Genomic DNA, 24,972 nt, shown 5'->3' with positions numbered 1-24,972 from the left:
ATTGATAATCATTACACTTGTTTACAACACGGTTTGTATTGGGGTGTGCTGTGGGCTGTTCCTGATTGTGAAGCTATCTGTGCTCTGACTAGTGATCAGTTTTCGCGCACATAGAGTTGTATAAAGTTCGTGCATTATAATGGCTCTGGTTCAATCAACGGTCAGCAAGATTAAAATCGTAAGTGCCTTTTTCCTGCAGAGGGCAGTACAGTCCCATGTCCATAATTCTAACCACCGGAGGAGAAGAGAGCAGAGCACTGATCTGAAAGTCCTGCATGAGTTCACCATAGCTCAATGGAGTTCACCTTCAGATAAATAGTTTGGCCCCCCAACAAATATCAAGACTAATTTGTGTGACCCGGATTCTTTGCACAATGAATGGATCAATGCACTCTGTATCTAAGGTGGTGGACATCAAACTAATGCGAGGACCCGCAGGTAAGAACAGCTACCTAAGCTATTCGTACAATCAAGTTAGCCGACGAGCTAGTTGCGTAGCACATTGACCAACGCTATATGCCTCTGTAGCCACACCATTGGCTAAAAGTGAAATTGTTTGCGAATTAAAATAACCGACTAATGAATGTGTAAATGTTTTGGTGATCTTGGTTAGGGTTTATGTTATGGGTTTGGAAGCACCAAGAGGTCTACAGTTGTGGCTACAACTACAATCTATGAGTTGTGTACAGTCAGTGCTCTTTACTTCTGCCACCTAAGCATTTCTGTATATTGCTAGGCCAAACTGACAAAGTTTACTCTTAAACCAACGAAGTAGTTGAATTTTGCTGCTTGTCTGCTTCCTAAAACGGGAGATCAATTTCTATTTTAGCTCAAACCGGTTATGCACGGTCAAGAATTGAAATCCCTGGACAATGTATATTGTGCAATGTTTTATGGTCTGAATGATGTGGTCACTGGCCATGGTCAATTTGGATACAACCTTATATGAGTATTGTGTTGGAATTATTCAGTTTGTACTTTGAACTTCAGAGATAAATGGCACGACGAATCAGCTGCCTCAGTGTGAGAATCTATTCTGCAATACTGTAACTCAACATCACTGTCCATTTCTCTTTTCATATCTCAGGGCTGGGGTTCAATATTGTTGGGGGTTTGGACCAGCCATATGCTCTAAATGACAGTGGCATATATGTGTCCAAAATTAAAGAGAATGGAGCTGCAGCACTGGATGGAAGACTCAGAGAGGGAGACAAGATTCTAGCGGTAAACCTTTTAACAGCCATCATCAAGATTTTGTTTGAATGGGGAGTAATGGGCCGTCCACACCAAGCACTTTAACTATGAAGATACTGTTTTAAAGAACATTCTAGCTCAATTGGATGACTGCGTTAATACCAGAACGGGTTCCCCATTCCAAAGGCACAGTATGTTACCAGTCGACTAAAGAGACTGGAGACTAGTGCTTGGTGTGGACTGCTCTTATAGAATTATTTTTTATTTTCCCACGGTGGCCAAAGCTCTTTTTCAGAAATGTCCTGCTTCACACTTGTATACAGTTACACACATTCACATCTGGGACCTGCCCAGTACAACAGTACAACCACAGTCTCTGAGCAGCAAACTGCCCCATCTCCAACAGTAGGAATTGAGCGATGGGAGAGTGTTGCACTGTTCCTCACTGACTTGCCTGGCAAGATTTTGCCTGCAGGCAAAACCATGAAACTTCCAGCCACCACACCCCAACTGGGATTCACCAATGGCTGTATAAATATGTGGCTTTAATACTTCCTCTTGTGGCCGTGTAATAAGATGCTTTGAAACGGGATAGAAGCAAACACTGTGTGACTTCTGTGGCATTCCATTGCTTGAACATTGGTAAATTACTAACTCAATTCAATGAAGAATGGTGTTTGATAGATCGGTGATCGAATCAATATATATTGATTGGTTATTAATTATATATTAATTTAGTTATGACATCCTAGGCTATTTTAGCATGTCATCATTTCATTTTTATGTGTATATGGTTAAAGTGTTGGCACCTCACAGACAGTGTTGGTCTTGTTGGGCTCATCCCGGTATGTCAACAATATTAGATAGCAGTTTAACCTTGGAGAAGCCTCTGCTTAAAATGTCACATCAACCCAGGGAACTATAATAGCCGGGGAGCCACAGGCCCAAATTATCAACGGTTAAGGATTAACCTGTGATGTCATGACATATTTTTTATTTGTGTTTTTTCTATTCACTTTGGTCATTAAGGTCCACAGAAATAGAATGAGAGGTCTGCTCTGCCGGAAAGTCGGAAACATCGCGAAAAAAGTTATGGCCATTTTTGTATACCACACCATATAGATATTATAGACAACCAAAGGCAAAATGTCATCATAATTTAAGTAGCATGTGACATGTCAAACTAGGGGTTTTACATGATTCTGAATCCATTCCAAGCATTAGTTTTGCATGAAAAATACTCCTTGTTCTAAAAACGGCGATAGCCGTCATCACAAATGTGATGAGGTCAGCATTTGAGCACATTTGGGCAAGTGGATATGACCGAATTTAGGCCAAGGAGTGTTTTTCGTCCAAAACTAATGCTTGGAATGTATTCAGAATCATGAATACCCCCTAGTTTAACATGTCAAATGCTACTTAAAGTATGATGACATTTGCCTTATATTGGTTGTCTATGGTGCGGTATACAAAACTGGCCATAACTTATTTTCGCATTATTTCCGGCATAGCAGACCTCTCTTTCTGTGGACCTTAATGACCAAATAAATAGAAATGACATGATGACGCCAGATGTAGTAACCCCATGTGCATGTGTTCTCATAAACCCAAATACATTTATAACAAGAAGTTTCCTCTTTGGTTATTGATGTAACTAATTTATATACTGTCAGATAGATATGGACCGGGACTAAAGATATCAGTGTTTTTCCTCTTTTTGGTGGTGTGCAGATAAATGGAATCACGCTAGAGGAACGGACTCATTCTGCTGCTGTGGAGGTGTTCCGGTCAGCGGGGGAGGACGTGGAGCTTCGTGTTTTGCAGAAGGTAGGTTTGATCCAGATTCCAGATTCATTTTTGCATTTTTATTAAGTAACAATCAATTTTATGAATTTGAATCTCTTCACGTAAACCTTTTGTGATATTTACCTATCTGTGCTGCAATGGAGCATAGTCATTATTTAGTCACAAGCTCTATTTAATACTTTAAATTGGTTCAATATTTATAAAACTAACAGACACACTTATTTTCACTTTAAAAATGTTTAAAATTGAGAAAATATGAAATCCACAAGCTTAATTTGCATAAAACATAAAAAGTTGAAATATGGAGATGCAAGGTCCTTGCCTGAGGTTGTATCTAACTTTACATATTTCTGCAAGAAATCTGTACAAAGATGTAGAACTTGAGGAAATTAATTTATAGCATGTGGAAACAAACTCCTGGTTATTTGTCATATCCTGATGAAGATCCTTTGGGATTGAAATATTGCTCAGCAATAAACAGTGGGTTTCTATTTTTGGTTTGTACTCTATTTTCATTCTTATTGTTATTTATGTGTCTTTTAGTCTTCCTTGCTCTCAAACGGACCCCTACCATCACAGCCAGAGAGTGAATCTTCTGCCTCTTCTTTTGGAATACTTGCTGTATGTGGAGCTATAGCAGTCGTCGCCTTCCTTTACATGCGGTTCCAGCCACAATCTAGGAAGTACTTTTAAGGATGTGATGTCAATAGATATTTTTTAAGACCAAAAAACTTTTGCTGAAGGCCAAAGAATGAAGAGGGATCAAACTTACAAAAACAGTAGGCTTATTAGGGGTTGAGATCACAGACAAGTTGTGTGCTTGTGCATGTGTTATGTGATAATCCTAGCCACCTATCCCTCCCTGTATGCAAAAACATTGCTTTCTTATCACAGAGAATATTCTTTAATGTATAATTATTAACTGTCACTGTGCAAAGAAGGATGTACACTTCACAATTTCAAAGAGCTGTGCTCTGAGTCTGAACAGGCAGCGCTGAATGGATATACCATCCGTTCATTTCAAACTTGATATGGAGCTGAGTAGTGGTATATTTTCTATGGGTTGAGTCAGGCTCTCACCCATGCTTAAACTGAAAGACGGTGCTGTGTAACTTGTGTTCAGTCCCTCATAGGCCTCTACGTTCATGACTGAATGGCAGATCTGTTTGAATGAGAAGTTGAACGCACTGTAATTTCTTTTTTTGGTCCAGGTTTGCATGATGAGGCATGATTACATTCTGCTTTATTGCACAGCGTTAGAAATGATACTGTTTTGACTGACAAATGACATCGTTTTTCGTAATGGTGGTACCAAGTGCCTTTTTATCTATTCCAAGCCCCATCTTTCTTTATTTTCTATGGTTGAAGTTGCTCCTTGTCATATTCAGAATGAAAATCCATTGAGCATTTATCTAAATTTGTTTGCTTGTCTGTTATGTCTGTCTCAGCCCTGTATGTTTAATCAAAAAAAAAAAGAAGAAAAAGTTGAGGGAAAACAATTAATTGCCATAACTGCTTTGATTATGTGTGGTTAGTTATCACAGTCACCGAGGATGTTTTTTGGCCAGTAAACGTATACAGGCAAAACAGACTGCAGGTCCACTTTTGGGTTTTTGGCTACATTTTAAACTTTTGTTAACATGATTACAGTAAGTTTGTTGTATACCATTATAAAGGGAAGTCACTTGGTGAAATGTTGAGGCCAAACCGCTCAAGTCATTTTGAGCCACTCCATTGCAAATGAGATGTCTGGAACAAATAGTTAATTATGTTCTTTAATATAACATCATGTTTTGCACTAACCAAAATCCCAAACTATTCCAAAAATTGCCATTGATTAATTAGTCAGTGCTGCATGTACTTGCCTATGCCATGTTTTCATCAATCTGCAACATTGCTGTCATGTAAATGTATGATGTTCTTTGCAGGGTTCATCTATAAATGTAACTATGTCACTTTGCTCACTGGGATTGTGAGTACTTATTCAAAGAAGAAATATCTGAACTAAATTATGCAAATACTGTGTGTTTGATGTCCAAGCACTTATTAAAATATTCATGTTGAATATGCCTGCTTGTGCTGCAATTCATTCACGTATACATTTCTGAAAAGATTTCAATCGATTAGCTACATAAGCTTAGTTACATTAGTTCTTAAATAGTTCTTAAGGTCTTATATCAGGTTCTCCCATTTAATTTACTTTTACCTGAGGATTCTGTAAATGTAAGATTCACAAGAATTAGTGTATTCTACTATTCACATTACTCTACTGTCTCCCATAGTCACTACTACTACGAGTTTTGGAAAGATTTTTTTAAAAGATTCCATTCTAGTCTAATTTAGACTTTAAAAAAATCTTGTAGCATGTGTATGGGAGGTATAACAAGGATATTTGTGAGAATATCAGTCTACCTGACGAACCCCCCCCCCCCCCCCCCCCCATCCAATCCCACCTCTCCATCATTGTTGGAGGATGCTGTCTGCCTCCCAGCCAGGCAGCTATGATGTAATGCTTCATTATTTCAGAGAGAGGGAGCGGGAGGCAGTGTTTGCGAGAATAGCACGATTGTGGTGGAGCGATGGAAGAGACCGAGTTGAATACGTTTTAAAATACATTTCAGGAAACGAATCGAGAGGACCAAGAGATGAACAAACTGCTTGTTGCGAGAACTTGAGACAGGGGGAACGGAAATAATGTCGCGGAGATATCTGTGTGCGGAGTCGTGTACTAAAATAACTGGATGCGGGCCACAACGTTAGTAGGCTAACGTCCGGACTGTCCGGAGATGCTAGTGAACTTGGCTTGGTCAGTAATGATCCCGGTTCAGACGCCCATACCTGGAGTACTGTTAGTAACAATAACATCTTCCGTCTAAAATGGCTCGTACTTGGTCGGTCCACTCTCATTGCCTTTTCACCCTAGTGGACGTGGACGCCCATGAGAGTAAAGTGATATCGGTGAAAGCCGTCTCATCTGCGCTCGAGATTAAAACACTTGTGGGCCTATAATGTCCTCTTTGGATCAAGTTTCTATTGTTGTTCGTTTGTGATTCGACGCTGCATCGCTTTATAGCGCTTTATAGCTATAAAAGAGGCTTGGTAACATCGCCCCCCCCCCCCCTCTTGGACAGAGCTCCCACATTTTTTTTCCTGGAAACGAGAAGATGGGCTGCGTTCAGTGCTGCAACTCGCTGGCCTTTGCTGGGGTTGGAGTTTCTGATGCCAAAATGGTTCTTTGACATCGCGCTAGTCGTCGTTTTTTCTACCTCCAGATTAACTGGGATTTGATTTTATAACACCCCCAAAATAAACTATTCCAAGTTGCTCGTCTAGAGGGGAATTGGCAGCTTCTATCCCAACCAAGTGCTCGTTTCAATCCTCAGGATCCTGATGTCCATTCCTTCTGTCACAGAGGAGTCTGACAACCTTAACGTCGAGGGTGGGACGTTTGCCTTTCCTTCTCAGGATTAAATCATGGCCAATGAACCTGTCATCCTTAACGTGTATGATATGGTAAGGGTAAGGCGTTATCCAGTGCTACATTTCGTTTGGTTATACAAACTCACGTGAGGTGAATGATATGCCATGGACAAAAACATTCTACACATCTGCACATTTAGAAATGTGTAACTAACATTTAGTTACAGAGTAGACATTACAACAATCACAAGGTGAACACATGTCAGCTAGGTTTACCGTTATTTATCTGTAGGGCAGGACACACCGAGACGCACTTGCGTTGTGTGTCATAAACACAAATGTGTTTGATTAAGATTTGATTCAGTCGGAACTTGTATTCACATACAGACACAGTCACATTGGTGAAAAAGTATTTCACAAAGTAGTGTTCAACAACAAATTGCACTTGTAGACCACTGTGTCTCACATCTCTCCAACTCTAAATGAAAGCCTGCTGCACTAACAGGTTAAGTAGAGGTTGAATTTCTGTTGTCTGACATCAGTTGTGACAGATAATAGTCTGCATATTCTTCCTGCCCACCGTCTCCTTGTAGTCAGGGCATTGTAAGTATCCTACAGCCGCTTGACCTCTGTCACTGTGCAGGGTCAGCTTGTCTCACATGATTCACAATACACAGAGACAGCGACCAGCCATGCAGCCAGGGACAAGGGTCATCATTCAGTCGTGTACCCACTGCTTGTCGGGTTTCACATGGGAACATGCTAGTGTAGAACATCACCCCATGGGAAACCTACACAATGTGTTGCTCTAAATGCACAGAATAATTATCAAAAGTTGCTCTGACTGATAAAGACAGATGAAAAGAATACATTGAAAATGAGACTTTCAGTGCCTGGAAAACAAGTGGAACCATACAGACTGACTGGATCAAAACAAATTGTGTGATAAAAAGTATTAGCCTATAGGAAGCTTGTTCTTGGTTGAGAAAACTAACTATTTTACAGACTGGGTCATTATCTTTAAGAGATTTGATAAAAGTCAGGTAATACAATACAGATTACTTTTTACTCCTGAATCAATATGTGGTGTTTTGAAAATGGACTTTGTTTTCTGCTTGCTTGCACCTATACACTGAGGAAATGCATCAGGCATTTTTTGTTTTGCTCAACACAATTGATTTCACAATTGAGCTCACACTATTATACCTGTGTAAATGTGCACATACAGCAGTGCACACATAGAAGTGATTTTAGTGTATTATCCTACTCAGACTGGATCATGTGAGGTCAGCAAGTGACATAAGTGTGTCAGCTAGGCCATATTTTTGGGTCCAATTACTGTCTTATTAACTGATTTTATTTTAAAGGCCAAAACATAGATTTGATTAATGTTTCTAAGTGAGAACATTTGACGCAATAAAAGTAATTATATTAAACTTCAATATAAGAAATGTATAATTTTAATAAACAAGGAAATATGAAATGAAATGAAAATAATATACAGTACATTCATACAACTTGTTAGCAAAACAGCATGGTTACTAAATGGAACCTGTTAGAATTGATAGTCCATAGTTTAAGGAGGACAACAAGTTATCAATGGGGCTGATCGACTTAAGACTTGCAGGAATGCAGGTAACCCATAAATGTCCTCAAAGATGTCATCAAAAAAAGTAAAATAATGGATGATATATCAGCCAAGCGATAACAGTCAGGCTCTACCCAAGAATTACACTGAGGAAATGACAGAAAATGACTTTTGTGGAGCTCGAAAGATAAGGTGGTGAGCATGCTGAATGTGAAATCAATGTGAGTGAGTGCTAGATGTGTGCAGTGGGGCATGGCTTATCTGCATAGGCCCCAGTACCGTATGGATCATTACAGTGATGTTACTGTGAAACATGCCTTCACCAAGATAAGAGGGAAGCTTATTTGGTATAGGTCAAAGAGCAACTGGGAAAGTTGTTGAATAATGGTGTCAGGAATTAGATGCCAGTGCTATCAGAGCGTAAATATGTATTTGATTGGCAGCTTGTCAGCATTTGAGTCATCTTGTATTTTTAATGGTTAATGTGTTCTTATGACATTGCTATAAGTTTGCGTGGTGACCTTTAGAGCAGTTTTATACTGTAGGTGCCTTATCATTTCCTTCTTCATTAATTATAAAACATCAGTATGATCGACAGCTTGTTATTTCATTCAGACTAACAGTGTTACTGGATGATGAACAATATATCCTTCGACTTTCTCTTTTGCTTTATTTTAAAACTAATACTTATTCCATTCATATTCCAGGGGTGCACTAAAATTAGCCTTTTTGTCAGATGTGAGCCATTGGGGTGAAGCCATTGACAGACAAGCCAGAAAACCTTGTTCAGGTGTTGACACTAACGGCAAGTAAATAAAATGTTCGGGCAAGTGGAGTTTGCTTTGATTTACTTTTTGGGCAAGTGGGCATGACCTTTGGGCAAGTAGAACTTGACCTGTACTTGCCCTACAGGCAAGGGCCCCGAGACCTTAGCGTCAACCCCTGTTGTTGATAGAGAGGTGGAGATGTGCTTTTATTGTATCAGAGCCAGGAAACTTGTTCTATTATTAATAGGGGACAGCTGGGGGGCATGTGTTTAGCTTTGAACAAATTTCCTCAGGGTTTTTCTACAAGGGTGACAGACGTTTAGTGGGGGTTGGGGATTAGGGCTGTGTTACAGTTTGCATCACCAATATCCTCCTGTGTACAACTGAACTTGCTCCACTTGGAGAAAGAGTTGCCCTTTTTTGTGAATATCCTTTATTTCTTTTTCATTATGTTACTTGTTGAGGCTGATAATAATTCCCAATGAATTACTCATGCCGGCAGGCTAAACCTGGGAGCTAAAACGATATGTAATGACGCGCCACAAACAATGATAAAATGATTCATAACCAAACGAGCCCACAAGTTTAAAATGTTTATATAGTTATTCAGTGCACAAAATATCACAATACAATTTCCAATAAATATATATATGTAATAAATATGTGCAAAGAAGCCAATTTAAACAGTGAGCAAACAAAAGTGAATGAACCAAAATATCAATAAAGTGCGAGTGCGGTCAACAAAAAGTATCGCTCCCAGCTCACCCTGCCTCCAAGTTCAACAGTCCCTAGAGTGAGCTGGTAGACGCCTATATTTGTGACCTGTCTGGTGGCCACCCACAGAGGCACTCCCACCAATAATGGAGCGTCAATGCGGTGCCCACACCCATCACCAATCAAGTGAAAATAACTGTGCCTAAGCACCTTTTGGCTCCTACATTACTTGTTGTTATCCTCCATCCTCCATCCATACCTGTTCAGTGGCATCTTTGAAATAAACCCTGGCTCTGCTGGTGGGCACAGAAGGGCTGTGTTTCTACCATGCATCACCAATTTTGTAAAGAACAGGTGCTCACTTGTTCTGCTTGGAGAAAAAGTAGCATTTTTTTTAATCTGGCATTTACTGGGAGGTACACAACAATGCTTTTAGGCAGAGACTGGGAATGTTTTACCTCTGAGCAGGACGTTATAGATATTGATTTGTCTCTTGTCAAGTGTAATTTGTGCAGCTATTAGGCGCAAATGGTAAGGTATTATCCCTTTCCATTTTCCATATTTAAATAAACATGTTTTTCTATTGTTGTAATTGTACACTCCACTGTACTATGAGCTGGCCCCTCGTTCTTTGACTGAATCAGTATTCATTTGAGGAATGGTTAATATTTTGAGAATCGCTTTGTTCTAACCCTCATTCTCTCCTTTTCAGAAGCATACATATCACAGACCTTTGCATAATTAATGCATCATACTTAAACATACTATACTATTCACCCTGAATGATTTATTTTACCTTTCTCTCCCCCTATCCAGTACTGGATCAACGAGTATACCTCCAATCTGGGAATTGGAGTCTTCCACTCAGGCATAGAGATTTATGGCAGAGGTAAGATGGAAGGTCTTTATGTGTACAAAATCAGATTACATGTTCGCAAAGCACATTCACTGCAGGCCTCAGACCTCTCTATCATGTCTGAGCTCAGGATACACACTCTCACACTCACACTCACACACACACACACACACACACACACACACACACACACACACACACACACACACACACACACACACACACACACACACACACACACACACACACACACACACACACATTATTGCGCACTATATTCTGATATTCTGATACCTCTGGGTGGGGCATGCATGTGTGTGTCTGTCAGTGTGTGAGAAACAGAAAGAACCAGTGCTGTATGTTTCTATTACTGTGACAACAGTCACAACACAAACTATTATATTGTCCTTGCAACTCATTATATACGTAGTTGTAAATACAGAGAAGAAAACTATAATTAGCCTGGGTTAATGATATAAGAGCGGTGTGGCAATGTTTCATTCGTTTCCCTCTTTTAATTACAATAGCTGTGTGCTTTCATTTGGAGTGTTAACCAGTATTTCCCATTTTCATCCTTTCCCTAATGTAGAATTTGCATATGGGGGACATCCATACCCATTCAGTGGCATTTTTGAAATAAACCCTGGGAATGCCACTGAACTAGGAGAGACTTTCAAATTCAAGTGAGTGCAAAACACTTTGCAATGTGTCCTGATACAAGTAGGACTCCTTACTGTTTCCTTTGTACTGCAGTATACTACCACCACCTCTAGAGAAATTACGATAACAGGATTTCTCCCCCAATATTTCCATGTAAACTAAACCCAAATAAATATAACCACAGTGTGTATACATCTTGTTTTGATTGTAGACCAAAAACTAAAACAATTGTAGTAAATTGCACTACAAATGTGAAACTTTTACCCACTGGCCTCACCAATACATAAAATCACAGGGAACTCTGATAACCGAATATATCTGTGTTGTAACAGGGAGGCCAATGCCTACTGATAACTGAATGTATCTGTGTTTTAACAGGGAGGCCATAGCTTTGGGTACCACAGACTTTACAGAGGAGGACATAGATAAAATCATGGAGGAACTGGGCAAAGAGTTCAAGGGCAACGCATACCATCTAATGCACAAGAACTGCAATCATTTCTCCTCCTCGCTGTCTGAGGTCTGTCTTAACCACTTGAAACGTAGTATCCCTATTCTCAGTATTCTGTAGAAAGAAAGAAAGAAAGAAAGAAAGAAAGAAAGAAAGAAAGAAAGAAAGAAAGATCAATCCACCCATCCATCCATCCATCCATCCATCCTCTGGGGTAAATTCAGACGCCTGAGACAGCACTGCCGTAAAAGGTACAGATACCCGGCATAGAAGTACAGTAGGTACCGTAGGTAGGTACAGTAGGTACAGTAGGTAAATCACATTAATAAAACTATACAAGTAGTATACTATAGAGAGTATGCACATACATCATTTCTCCACCGAGACACGCCCCTCGCCCACGCCCACGCACATCTAGACTGAGTGGCAAACACATTGAGCAACATGGAGTCGTTGGAAATCACTCAGCAGTCTTGCGTACCACCTGTTTTTAAGTGGCAAATAATGCAGGAGGCAGCAGGACATTGCGGGGACATTTTGTTTTAAATGCAACTTTTGGTCATGGGTGGTATGGCCGACTTGGTACTGTAGCCTGGGATATTTCTCATGTTATTTTAACACATCTTGCAGGAAGAGACAATGAGAGCTTTACAACAGAAAGCCAACCGGACTAACTATTAGGGCATTCACAATGCCAGGCACAATGTGGGACAGGGTCTCACTCTCAATTTGTGGGACGCCTGAAAAGTCTTGGAAATGAGGGCATGTTCCACGTAAAGGGGGACTTCTGGTCACCCTAATCAAGACATGTTCCTGGTGCTATGCATCACTTTCTCAGGAAGTATATCACGTGACCTGTGGTTGTGTTAAAAGTGCAGTCACCTTACCTTATTTGACCTAATATTCATTTTTAATTATTTAATTTTTTCCCCTGTATATTGACACAGTCCTGCTTACCTCCTGTTTTTAAGTGGCAAATAATGAAGGAGGCAGCAGGACATTGCGTTTTTTAAAACGAGCACTTCCAAACTATGTATGGAATTTCTTGACAGAAAGTAGCTCGTAACATGTCTATGGTGGATTTTTATTGTTTTGACCTGGGAGCCTCGCCCTGCCACGGGGGAGTGCGGGAGGTGAACTTGAAGAAAACGAATCAGTGTAACCTATACACCCTTTAGTTTAGCCTATAGTACAGGATGATTGTATATGCCATATACAATTATCCTGCCTGAGGCAGAACAAGAAAGAGTAGCAGTTTAGTTTTTACATCAGCACAAGACACAGGTAATGTTACAGATAAAGGGTTTTAAGTGGTAAAAAGGAGCAACCACTGACACTTTATTGACAACATTTATTGTACAAACATGCATACTAAACAAAGAATAAAAAGACCTACTGTAAAATTGTAAGCAAATTCATTTAAGTACAGCTATTCCCTCACAAAAGAAAGGAATTCCATGCATTCAAATAGCATATCTCTTTGCCCATTTTCTATCTTTTGACATTTACTTAAAAATTAAATAAATAACTGAACACCTTTTTTAAAGCGCTTTGTTTACCCATGGATTACCATTTGAATTAAAAAATAACCTGGTTAGTAAATGCTCTTCTGATGATGTCCTTTTCTGTTGATGTCATTTATCTTTTGTTTTGTTTGTTTTAGCTGCTGTGTGGACGGGAGATCCCACGCTGGGTGAACCGCCTGGCATACTTCAGCTCCTGCATTCCTTTCCTGCAAAGTTGCCTGCCCAAGGAGTGGCTGACTCCAGCAGCCCTCCAGAGCCACATAAGCCTCGGCCTCCACAAAGATGAGCATGTTGAGTCCAGTGATGATGACCCTTCCTCGCCTTCGGGGGCGGCAGCGGGCGGCTCAGGCTCCTCTCACAGCTGTCGCCACACCCGGGTCTGAGCCAGTCAGCGAGTCCAAATAGCACCTGAACACACTGACCTCTTGACCTGCTTTGTCACTGCCGTTTGTTGCCACAGTGGCATTTGCGGGCTTGAACAACAACCTGACCTCATACTGTTTGAGCTCTGAGTGAAAAGGCAGGAGAAAGAAGTTTCTCATTTCTCAACAGAGCTGCTGATGGAGACTTCACAACACAGATGTGTCCCATATTTTTTAACATGATTGACAGGTTGATGGGGGCACATTTAGACCTACTGGGTCCTGAACTGTGACGCATGGCTCAAACTTGGCAAGAGTTACTTGTAGGTCTGAAGTTTGTAGTAAAGTATTATTGTGACTTTGAAACCTTTGTCAGCCTTCTTCCCTGCCCTGACTTCAGAGCTGCTTTTGTAGAATAGATAACGGAGACTACTGATAGTGATGTTACACAGAACAGCTAACCTGCTAAAATTTCAACAAGTACTTGTTCAGATGACCTCTATGTGGCCTTCAGTTGACTGTATCCCTTGGAGCTTTAGTTGTTTATTTTGGCCATTTTTAGAGGGTTAGGGGAAGAGGTGGGAGTTTTATTTTATTGAGTCCATTTGAACTTGTGAAATTGTTGCACGTTGAAGACATTTTACATAACTATTACCAATCCAGACAAAGTTGAATCTCCACACATTGTTCATATTATGATCTCATATTATGATCTCTTATGATCTCATCTCATATTTTCATTACCTTGACCTCTTTTGAAACTGAAAACTGGACCATAACTTCCCAAGTAATGTCCCACTGTCAGATTATCATATCATTTTATTTCACCTTAATGCAGCCCAGTCACTATTTGTAAACTTTACCAGACCCACTGAGAACCAATCAGCTCCACTGACAATTCAAGTGATCTTTATACTGTATAGTGCTGTAACTTCCAAGCCAAGAAATGTACCTGTATCCTCAGAATAGTCACTTTTACCATCTTTAACAGTTCATCATCATTAGAGCTGTTTACTATTCTGTGTTGTTTTTTGCCTATGGGAGACAGGGTTGTATATGCACCAATAGAGACTGAGCTGCCTTAGGCTACAAGAATGACATCAGCACTGCCCTTTAAATGACATTACTCCCTGTGCTCACCTATGCCTTAAGCCTCATTTATGCTTAGTTGCATGATGGTGTCACAGCACAAAATATGACAAAGTATAAATTAGACTTTAGAATCATCTGAAACATATTTTATAAAGATTGGATAAGTCATGATAAAAGACAAACAATACTACAATACCTCGCTTTCCATCAAGTGTAGGTTTGTCACAGTGAAAATATGAGGTCACACACACACACACACACACACACACACACACACACACACACACACACACACACACACACAGCAATATGTGTTACTTAATTCTCATTACTATCACCAGATCTCAATACATGTTCCTGGTGCTGTGCATCCCTTTCTCAGGAAGGATATCACATGACCTGTGATTGTGTAAAGCGGCAAGCCCAAACCACACCAAAGGTTTGGGTCGGGACAAAACGGTTTTAAGGTCAACCACACCAATGCAACTCAATGAGTTGGTGGTTTGGGCTTTTAAAGTGCAGTCACCTTACCTTACCCTATTTGACCTAATATATATATTTTTTATATTATTTTGTGTGTGCCCCCCCCCCCCCCCCGTTTGAAATGGGTTGTTGTATATTGATCAGTATTCATGCTCAAATTATTTGGCACTTTCTACAGAAAATACTTTTTCTCTATTGTGTTGTGTCAATCTTTACCTTGTCTCATTTTCCTAACCTAAGACAGTTTCAAGAAGGATAGCCTACAGTATTAGAATAAACACACAAAAATAATGAAATGTTGGCCTCACATTGTGCACCCTTGTGTATGGTTGGAATTTGCAAACACCTATGGTAAGATGGAACATCGACGAACATATTGTAGCATTAGCAGCAGCTACAAAATATTCAAGTATAACATAACAGTATAACTACAGTTGAAGTTGAGGTATCGGATTGATTGAAGTATTTATTAACAGTTTGCAGAATGGGTACATTTCACATGAAAGCACAACTCAATACAAAGACTGTTACTGTTGTCGACACGACAGTCACGACACACTGAATGATAAAGCATTACACTTGTCTACACAACAGGGTCCACCTTTTTCAATTCATCAGGGTTCTGTAACAATACCGTTGTTTAATTTCATGATATGTATTTGTCAGTTTTAAATGTATTACTTATTTACTATAACCCTATCGATGTTTGGAATTAAGCTATTTAGCACGTAATTTAGGTGAAACCGGAAGAAAAAGAAAACATTTGGTGAAACCAGAGCCATATAGGCTCTGGGTGAAACCAATACGAAACTGAATTTACAAGTTAAATTTAGGGTTGCCAAACATGTCTTGCACAGCGCGCGTTTTGCCATGAATATAACAATGAGCATTTTCATTGATTAGTACCATCGTAATTACATTTCACATTTATTTATCGGTAGTTCAATTGTTGTGTTTCTAATTGTTCCATTCAATTTATCTGGCACCAAACCGTTTACTGCAGTGCAACTAACTAGGAATATATTATACATATATATTTTCTATCCGTAAAGTTCAATGTTACCCACCCAACCTGGCAACCTTACGCCAGCATTTCCTCTTATTTTCCATCGCCATTTTGATACAGGCCAGTAGCGCTGCGCTAACGTCGTTGAGTCAAAGCAGACGACAACACTAACAACCGAAACAAGAAAAGAACACAAATCTGGTGAGTTTACCTACGTGTATTAGCATTTTAGACGCGGTTTAGTTTATTGCTTCTTTGATTTACTATTGTGGGTGATTTGAAAAAAGAGGAGCATATAAAGTACAGAGCTATTTGTAGTAGCTGCGCCAATAGAAGTAGTCTAATACATGCACGCTAACTTTAGTTTTTAAACATTAACGTGCATATCGGTAGTCTCGGTACGCGTTTGCATTTATTTGATAAAGTCTGTAACATTACATCGGTTTTATCGGTGATCTATTTGGCTATCTATCTGGTTGAATGCTAAACCTCGTGTCTCGTTTTCAGCTAATCATGAGTGGGTGTCGTGTTTTCATCGGCCGCCTGAGCCCCCACGCCAGGGAGAGAGACGTGGAGAAGTTCTTCAAGGGATATGGACGGATCCGGGAAATCAACCTGAAGAACGGCTTTGGGTTTGTGGTGCGTTTGGCCGCCTTCACGGCTTGTGTGATCAATCTGCAATACGCACGTTAGCATAGCATTAGCCACCAAACGTTAGCTTACTCTACCGTGTGTTGCGCCACATTTACTGAACCCACTTCTTGCATTGATTCACCAGGAGTTCGATGACCACAGGGACGCAGACGACGCTGTGTACGAGTTGAATGGCAAAGAACTGTGCAGCGAGAGGTAACGTTTATTATTGTAACATTGACGTGATTAAGTAATCTCTTCGTGTACATTTTCTGTGTTGGGGACTATTCGTTTTTGGCACCCCCTTTGTTCGCTTCTGGGAACGAGCGTTTCTATTTAAAGATCGGCCGTCCTAAAGAGCAACGCCAAACTAATTCCTTGGATGCTGAGTGCTGACCTGAAGAGATCTTTATTATAGGAGTTTATTTAGGTGTGGGCTACATAGAATTGTCACTGTTAATTGTATTATTTACCCTGTTTTTCTTTTATTAGGGTTACAATTGAGCATGCTCGCTCCAGAAGAGGAGGTGGAGGCGGCGGAGGAGGAGGCGGCGGCGGCGGCGGCGGAGGAGGAGGCGGAGGAGGCGGTGGCGGTGGTGGTCGCGGAGGTGGTGGTCCTGGAATGGGTCGTTTTTCTCCCAGGTTTGGCAACTATCGCGCCTCTCGCAGCAGTGGATCCAGGTAGATTAGTATTTAGCATTAGCAATGATTAACATCAAATCGTTTATTACCAGAATACTTATGTTGAGTTAGGGGTACAGCCAAGGAAGTTGATGAAGTTAAGTAAGGGCCTTTGTCATTGTAATAGATTCCCAGGTACAACAGAACTGGCAGAACAGGTTATTCATTGGCAGTTCAAATGTTTATCAGTCTGCAAATATCTCTTTTCCTAACTAATGGATGATGGTATCAAATTACACAGAATGTAATTGACAGCCATTGTAATTATGTGGTTCTGTTAATGCATGTATTCTCCTAGTGCATAATAGTTAATGGTAAACGGATTCAGCTGTATGGGGCATCATCTTTCAGGTTTGAGTTCACAAAGGACGAATGGGTTGACACAACAGCTGTCTGAGCCGTCTGACCAAACGTGAACAGTTAGAGAAAATATCATGTTTCTTTGGTTAGAAATTAACTCAAAGGGGGAGAAGACAACCATTTCAAAGTGACAGAAGTTCCAAAGGACACCTCACCTCACACAGTAAAATCCTGTGTTTAATTAACTTGGTGTGTAAATATGGCCTCCGGGGGACCCTTTTCAGGTCCAGATTTACACTTTGCTTTCCCAATAGTGAGACTGCCTGTGCAGGAGTGAACATTCTAGGTCATAAAACGTTAATTAAAGTAGTGCTTGTGAAGATGACGCCACATCAACAAAAGTCAGGTTAATCTGCGAACAGACCAGTTGTGCTGCCTCTGAAACACGATCAAATATTGACATTAGCTCAAACGTCTGCAGAAAGCAAGTGAAGGAAATACATTAACCATGACATGGTTAACCAATGTTAGCTTTTAGGAACACTGAATAAAAACTGCCCTAATGAACTACATTCTTGCTGGATAACATTGAACAAAAGGTGAAGAGGCAACCATGGCTTTCCCCGCTTGACTAAGTGTACAACCTCAGCCCACAGAGATTGCATCCATTTCTTATGTACCGTAGCCAAATGTAACACTTTTTGTGACTGACAGGCTATGACATTTTGTTGTGTGATACAGGTATGGCCCACCTGTGAGGACGGAACACAGACTCATTGTGGAGAACCTCTCGTCTCGTATTAGCTGGCAGGTGAGGGATCACTTAAGTTTACTTACACTTCCTCTTTTACATTTGTATTAGATACAGCCTTATCTAACTGGGTATACTATTTACAAAAATTAAACGTCGCGATAATTTGCCATTACTCATGATTAAAAACAGAAATATACTCATGAGCTATTTGGTTAAAGACACTAGTAATACCCCATTTCTTGTTCAAGTACTGTTTCTTTCAGAGTAAGCATTTTTAATGCTGATGGGCAGTCTCTAACAAGAACATATAACTGTTTTTATATTTACACCAGCTGTTCTGTTATAATATCCTTTAATTGGAGTTGCATGCACACACCCTCCATGGAGAGGTCTAAAGTGCATAGCGCCCTCTCCTGGTTGTATTTTTTTCTGAATAGTGTCCATTTGGTGCCTCTCCTTACACGCAGTTGCCGCTCGCTGGTCTAAGTCTTGGCTGGGCCCCGTAGGGTGAAAGTGGTCTAGCGCAGGATACGGTAGCCTTAGGATGTCCCTAGCCACAGTCTGGAGGTTCTGTGGTCTGGCATCCCCGACTGCTGTAACAGCCCCCCTCAAATCTACGGTCCCTACGCTACTCTTCCGTTTGGGTCTTTTTCTGTTGCCGATGGAGTTGGGGGAGGTGTTGAGTTTGGGCGCACACCCTCTGCACTCCCTACTTGCTCTCTGGTGGTTCCTTACTTGTGGAGGCCGGAGTCCGAGTCAAGGCCGATGTCGTTTCTCAATGGCTTAACACTGCATTGGTTCCGATTTGCTATTTGGACAAGTGGCTCTATGCTAATATCTTCCTGGGTTTGGAATGGTAAGTAGTATAAAACTCATGTGATTGGTTTTGTGAAGGGGTGGGTGGAAAATATGGGAGTACATTTTTACCTTCTGAAATCGACAAGCAGAAGGAAGAATAGTTATTTTATGCAAATAATATTGACCATATTGCTCTTACATGCTCATATGTTGTGGTTTCACAGCCCTGAGGATGATGTAAGAGCAAAATGGCTGACGGTGAAATTAACCTTTTTCAGATCAATATAGTTATCTTCAAGTCAAGAGCTGCTGTGAGCCCACACTAGTTAAATAAATATTAATTTATTTTGGTAGGACCCATGAACAAAGGGATACATTAAGTAAGCTAAAGCTTTTTAGACAAAAGGAGAATTCCCTGTCATAGTGGAACTCTATAATCAAACACCGCCTTCAATACAAAGTTTTTAACTTTACGCATTTCCTGTCAGTGTTAAATGCTTAAATACAAAAACATGTTATGCATTTTCATTTCTTTACCCACCAACAAGTGACTTCATGCAACCAATTATAATGGGATGTATATGGTATTTCTTTGTTTAAAGGCAAAGCTGCCTACTCATGAAGTCTATCGTTTATGTTGCTCCACTGTAAAGTGAGCATCTCAACAACTTGATAACGTTTTGCTGTTAAAGTAAACCTTAGATAATCCCCAGTTACAGGTGTGAATGCTGGTTTCATGTTGCCTTGCTTACTGAATTCTCTCAATCCCAGGTTTGAAAAGGCTTTCAAGGCACATCGCACACTTTTTTGTTTGTCACTGATTTCGCTTGTGCTTTGAAACAGGACCTGAAAGACCTGATGAGAAAAGCAGGAGAAGTTACCTTTGTGGATGCTCACAGAACCAACAAAAATGAAGGGTGGGTTCTCCTGTCGTTTACTATTTTCTGTTAGATGGTCTACAGCTCGTCTAATGGAGATGGAATTATGAATTTATATCAAGTAATGATTGAATAATTCTGTTTTAATTGGGTGATTGTGTATTTGATATAATGTACGCCCCCCCCCCCCCCCCCTCCACACCATTTATTTCCCCAGGGTGGTAGAGTTTGCATCACGCAGTGATATGAAGAATGCCATTTCTAAACTCAATGGAACAGACTTGAACGGTCGCAAGTTGAAGATCTTTGAAGATCACCGCAGGAGGTGAGTCACTAACTAATCTTAATGCTTTTCATCTTAGTCTCGGCAAGGCTACTCACATTAGCTTTGGATGGCTATCTGTTGTTAGCCATAACACTGGACTGCGCCATCTTGATTTGCTCGCTGGTTTAAGTCTTGGCCCCATAGCGGGTGAAAGTGGTCTAGTGCAGGATACAGTAGCCTTAGGTTGTCCCTAGCCACAGTCTGGAGGTTCTGGGGTCTGGCATCCCGACTGCTGTAACGTGCGTGAAGGCGCTTTTAGCTCAATCCCTGTCCTAGGTGGCATTTCTGGTCAAAACAACGCTTATTGCATGGAGCATAGCGGTCACTGTAATGGCGCCGGCCTGTACTTCTCATCAGCTAGTGAGAGATCAACACCCAGTCTGACAACACACACACCATTCAGTCAACATCTGTGGTGTTTTGTATATTCAAAATAAGGGTTGAAGGGGGATATCCTGGCATATAGTAATGATTCTTTAATTGATCCTGGACATGCAGTAAAGGCCGTCGGGATCGGGAGTCGAACCCGCGGCACACTGCCAGACTGGATTACCAGCCAAGGTGCCTGGACCGCGGAGCCACGGCCCAGGCCTGAATTTACCTTTAACCACTAACTATTCCTGGGTGCCATATTAGGGCCCTTTGTCTTGTGTGGTCCGTCTGTGCTCTAATGACATTACTACATTCTAAGCTGTGGGGATTGATGCAGTGGACATTTAGAAAGCACAGATTGCTCTGTCCACTGTCTGTACCTCCATCCGAACTTGGAACGACTAAATGATTATGAATTATTGTGCACATCAAAGAAAGAAAAGGGAAAGAAAATAACCCAATGTACCTCATTTCACCCAACAGTCAAAGCCGATCCCGCTCCCGCAGCTATTCACGCTCTAAGAGCCGCTCCCGGAGCCGTTCCAGGAGCAACAGGAGCCACAGGAGCAAGTCCACCAGCCGCACACCAGAAAAGAAGACTTCATCAGGAGGAGGCGGCAGGGCTGCAGCCCGCTCTCCCTCCCGATCCGTGTCGCGCTCCAGGTCTCGATCCCGCTCCCCTGCACCTGCTCAGAAGAAGCAGTCCCGCTCCCCCCGCTCCCGTTCTCGTTCTCGCTCTGCTTCAGCAGAAAGCCAGCACTGAGACTGTATGTCTCTATGCATTAGAATGGACTGATGATGAAGACCTTAGCTGCAGACTACAGGGCCAGTGTGATGGCTGTTGTCAGGTTTGTACTAATACCAAGGGGTTTTCTGGGTGGAGTGGCGAGTCGTCTTTTTAAGTAGAGCGTTGGTCGTGATTGTGCCAGCATTGGCTTTGTAAGTCGTGGGAAGAACCTTTCTTTTCTTATGCTTAGTTTTGGATGTGCTTTCAAAGTAATTTGCTTTTTTTTTCTCTTTGTTTTCTTACAACTTTAATAACTGATATTTTACTTTGGAAACTCCTCCATTTGATTAAAAAAGATTCTAAGAACCTTTTTTGGGGGATTAATGTAATTCACTTTTTTCAAGATTATTTACCATCTGGATTAACCATGTGTCTTCAGACGTAATTTAAAATGTGTAATTGGGTAAACTGTCAGAACATGTCTTCCGAGAGTGCGGTCTATGGTCTAACAAGTGCTATTTTCAAATTCCATCCTCCTTGCTCTTGTTGCTTTAGTAATACTGGTTTGAAAAGGGGATTACATTAACTTTACAGGATCTACATTTTAATTGTTTTTGTCAACTTAATGGTGTTGTGATACTGTGATTTTGCTTTTCAGTGGGGCGCAACATAACCGGTGCTTCTACATATTTACCATTATTTCCATGCTATGTGAAAACAAATTTATGCTGACATCTCAAATGGTGTTTTTTATTTTATTTCTTCCCGTATCAAGTACTTGTATGTATGCTTAGTTTTGAATTGATACTGCCATGAGTAACAGGACCTTGTCTGTTTGTGATTCCATTTTACATTGCTTTATTTTCAGTTGTGCCCCTGTAAATGTTTTGAAGTCTGAACATGAGAAACCTGAGATTGTTATAGCAGAGCAACATCTGGAAATTACGTGCTGGCATCATACAATAAAACAATCACTACAAATGAATTGGGTTTTCCCTTGCAGTACCATGAATTTTGTACTTATATTGAGTAGAATAGATGAACAATTATGAGCAAGCGTTTCTGGGTAGTTCAAGATCTCAGTGAGTGTATGGGGAATCTACACCAATGTTTACAAATTAAAATTATTTTAATTTAATAAATGCTCCCTCCTTACTCTTGTGTGATTTGCTGCGCATGGGGAAAATCTGCTCTTATTTGACACCTACAACCTTCATAACCTAAAATGAGGGTGAAATGGGCCATGTAATCACCACACGGTGGCAGAGTTTGCTTTTTTTAAGCTAGTTCAAGTTTGATGTGTGATTCTAGAAGGCTGCCTGTACACATTTGAACGATAATTAAATATGAAAAATTCTGATGGCGTATATACATGTACTGCGTCAATTAACTTATGTGAACAGATGACTTTATTCCATATTGATTAGAATAGGAAAGTGCAAAGCAAGATCTGGTTGAGCTACCTACGTTTCCTGTCTCCTGTGACAGCCTCCCGTTTGCACTTTGCAGCTGCAGTGCGAAGTGAAAGGGTGGGTGCTCTTTGCCTGGGACTGGGTTATGTACTGCAACTAAGGCTGTTGGCTGCCACTCAGGGCTTGGCACTGAATGACAAAGCCAAGCTGGCCATCGACCCGAGACAGCTTCTGGGTCCATGCCCAAGGCAGCCCCGCTTCAGTCCAGTCCTGCACTGCACCTGCAAGTGAAGCGAACAGAATGCAGCGGCGAGAAACCCGCCGATGACGTGATTTCCTGGGGGTGGCGATGGATGGACGGTAGCGTGGTGGTGGTAGAGCCACAACAAGCACACTGCTCACACTGCAGTTTTGCCCAGACATTGGTGAACTGGATACCCGACCTGCTGGATACAAGGACGGAGACATGAGCACGGCCTCTGTACACATGCCATTGTGCTAACGCGGGTGTGGGGGAAACTTTATTCTCGACGCACAGCAACACGTCAACGTTTGTATCAGCTTGCTGTTTACAACAGAACCCAGCTCGGTGCGTTTGGACGTCGGACGTCTCTCGCCCGTCCGAACCATGGCGGAGAGAAGTGGCCGGTTGAGTTTCCCGGGCAGCGGGGCTCTCAACAGACCCGTCCCGATGAACCTGTTCGCCACATGGGAAATAGATGGATCTTCCCCGAACTGTATTCCGAGGTAAGGTATGGGCCATTGGCTGTCATTTGGCACATGCAGCTGCACAACGGCTGGTTTAGCCCATCTCGCAGTATCATTCATTTAACCTTTATTCCGAATTTGCTTACAATACCAGTTAAATACTCATTCAAATATCTGCAACATTTTTATTTTGAACATTTGGCTGCAATGCACTGAGCGTTCGTACACATACGATGACATTTAGGCGATTTTACTAAATCATTGTGTAAAATAGGCTAGTTACAGTAGATACATCATCAGTGTCACTTAGGCCTTAGGGCAATTTGTTATTGTCTCAATTGCATTGACCTGTAAAGTCTCAAAACGTCGCTCAGAATGATGATACATCTGCACTAAGGTGTGTCAATGTCGCCTATACTGTACTTCTACATGATGGAAATTTCATAGATCTCTATTTTGAGAGAGAAAGTTTACTTGATCCTTCCGGGATGATAACACAACAAAACGAGTGTGTGGTCATCAGAGTAGAGTAGATGATAAATGCTTGCTTGCTTGTCACTGTCAGAATTTGGTCGGGAAGCAGTAGTTGACTTGTGGAACGGAAGACAATTTACAATTAATCTCTGATTTGGAGAGGAGTGTTCCTACCAATAACTATTTTTGCTCTACTTCCTTCCATCCACAATGCAATTTGCCTTTTTTCCCCCTCAGGCAAAATACACTTTAGCAGTAGTAGAACAACAATGGATCTGTAGCTTAATCGGGGCCTCACTAGAAGGTCACAATCCGTGTGGTTTCCCCATGACCCCACATAGGTGCACTGTTATAGTTATCTTGTGACTGCACATCATGCATGTGTGCACAGAGAGACCCTACCAGCTCTAGGGCAGGCTGTTCTGTGGTTGACCCTGACCTCTCCAACCTCTTCCTGCTTTACTATTTGGCCATGTGCCATCAACTGCTGATATAGCCTACTTGTTTGCTTAATATAAGATATGATGCTTCTTGTGCCAAGAGATATTGCGGTGATCAAGGCCCCCAATCTCTGTGACCACTGACCATAATAAGTAGCCTACAGCAACTGGCCCTGGTATTGAATCATGGTATTGAATCTGTTATTACCTTTCTCACTGTCTTCAAAAAGACAAAATACAAACTGAAAGTGAGCCATTATCCTCTGCTCTTTCCAAAAATAATCTGTACAGTATGTATTTTTGTAGCTGCCTCCATCTTAGCCATTGTACTGTTTCAAAGGAAATACTGACGGGGGGATGGACGACATTATAAAGACATTGGTTAATTTGGTTCTAATAATAATATAGTACTTCAGTTTAGTTTTCTTGCAAGAGCCAATCATCATTGGCTCAGACAACACTGGAAGGATTACCCTGGCCTACAGTGTGAACGGAACTGTCAATCACCGTCACCTCCTGGATCAGTGTATCTCTATTGACCAGTG

At 41.1% G+C, this 24,972-nt stretch overlaps 3 protein-coding genes across 15 annotated transcripts in view; all 3 read left to right on the top strand.

Moving 5' to 3' along the window:
- Positions 1-151: 151 nt before the first annotated feature.
- Positions 152-15,192, top strand: LOC306942495 (deubiquitinase DESI2-like). The gene is made up of 7 exons (XM_079528420.1): positions 152-438; positions 1,088-1,224; positions 2,926-3,021; positions 10,306-10,378; positions 10,935-11,028; positions 11,384-11,525; positions 13,120-15,192. The coding sequence occupies exons 1-7, from the start codon at positions 375-377 to the stop codon at positions 13,363-13,365; spliced, it is 852 nt and encodes a 283-aa protein (XP_079384546.1). The 5' UTR covers positions 152-374; the 3' UTR covers positions 13,366-15,192.
- Positions 15,193-15,974: 782 nt separating this feature from the next.
- On the top strand, positions 15,975-22,378 carry srsf5a (serine and arginine rich splicing factor 5a). 2 transcript variants are annotated; one of them, XM_079529035.1, is made up of 8 exons: positions 15,975-16,126; positions 16,433-16,564; positions 16,704-16,774; positions 17,051-17,200; positions 18,281-18,350; positions 19,935-20,008; positions 20,187-20,294; positions 21,150-22,378. In XM_079529035.1, exons 2-8 carry the CDS (start codon positions 16,439-16,441, stop codon positions 21,427-21,429), a joined length of 879 nt encoding a protein of 292 aa, XP_079385161.1. In that variant the 5' UTR covers positions 15,975-16,126; positions 16,433-16,438; the 3' UTR covers positions 21,430-22,378. The 2 variants fall into 2 exon arrangements, with proteins under 2 accessions (XP_079385161.1, XP_079385160.1); XM_079529034.1 differs by having other exon boundaries at positions 17,051-17,239.
- A 579-nt stretch (positions 22,379-22,957) lies between these two features.
- pacs2 (phosphofurin acidic cluster sorting protein 2) overlaps positions 22,958-24,972 on the top strand; it is an 85,264-nt gene continuing 83,249 nt past the window's right edge. For all 12 annotated transcript variants that reach the window (XM_079528819.1, XM_079528818.1, XM_079528823.1 and 9 more), the window contains exon 1: positions 22,958-23,552. In XM_079528819.1, the coding sequence (XP_079384945.1) occupies positions 23,434-23,552 (119 nt within the window). In that variant the 5' untranslated portion in view covers positions 22,958-23,433. The remainder of the gene's footprint in view (positions 23,553-24,972) is intronic.

The sequence above is a fragment of the Electrona antarctica genome (genome assembly GCF_951216825.1).
Source record: "Electrona antarctica genome assembly, chromosome: 18".
Classification (NCBI taxonomy): Eukaryota; Metazoa; Chordata; class Actinopteri; order Myctophiformes; family Myctophidae; genus Electrona; species Electrona antarctica.
The sequence above is the reverse complement of the archived record's forward strand: the minus strand, read 5'-3'. Positions and strand labels throughout refer to the sequence as shown.

What these genes read in the sequence shown, in the direction of transcription:
- LOC306942495 (XM_079528420.1), top strand. Translation starts at nt 375, where the DNA reads ATGAATGGATCAATGCACTCTGTATCTAAGGTGGTGGACATCAAACTA. An exon ending in AGCTTCGTGTTTTGCAGAAG is followed by an intron (nt 3,022 to 10,305) that starts GTAGGTTTGATC and finishes CCCCCTATCCAG; the next exon opens with TACTGGATCAACGAGTATAC. An exon ending in TCTCCTCCTCGCTGTCTGAG is followed by an intron (nt 11,526 to 13,119) that starts GTCTGTCTTAAC and finishes TGTTTGTTTTAG; the next exon opens with CTGCTGTGTGGACGGGAGAT.
- srsf5a (XM_079529034.1), top strand. Translation starts at nt 16,439, where the DNA reads ATGAGTGGGTGTCGTGTTTTCATCGGCCGCCTGAGCCCCCACGCCAGG. An exon ending in AGAACGGCTTTGGGTTTGTG is followed by an intron (nt 16,565 to 16,703) that starts GTGCGTTTGGCC and finishes TTGATTCACCAG; the next exon opens with GAGTTCGATGACCACAGGGA. An exon ending in TTTGAAGATCACCGCAGGAG is followed by an intron (nt 20,295 to 21,149) that starts GTGAGTCACTAA and finishes TTCACCCAACAG; the next exon opens with TCAAAGCCGATCCCGCTCCC.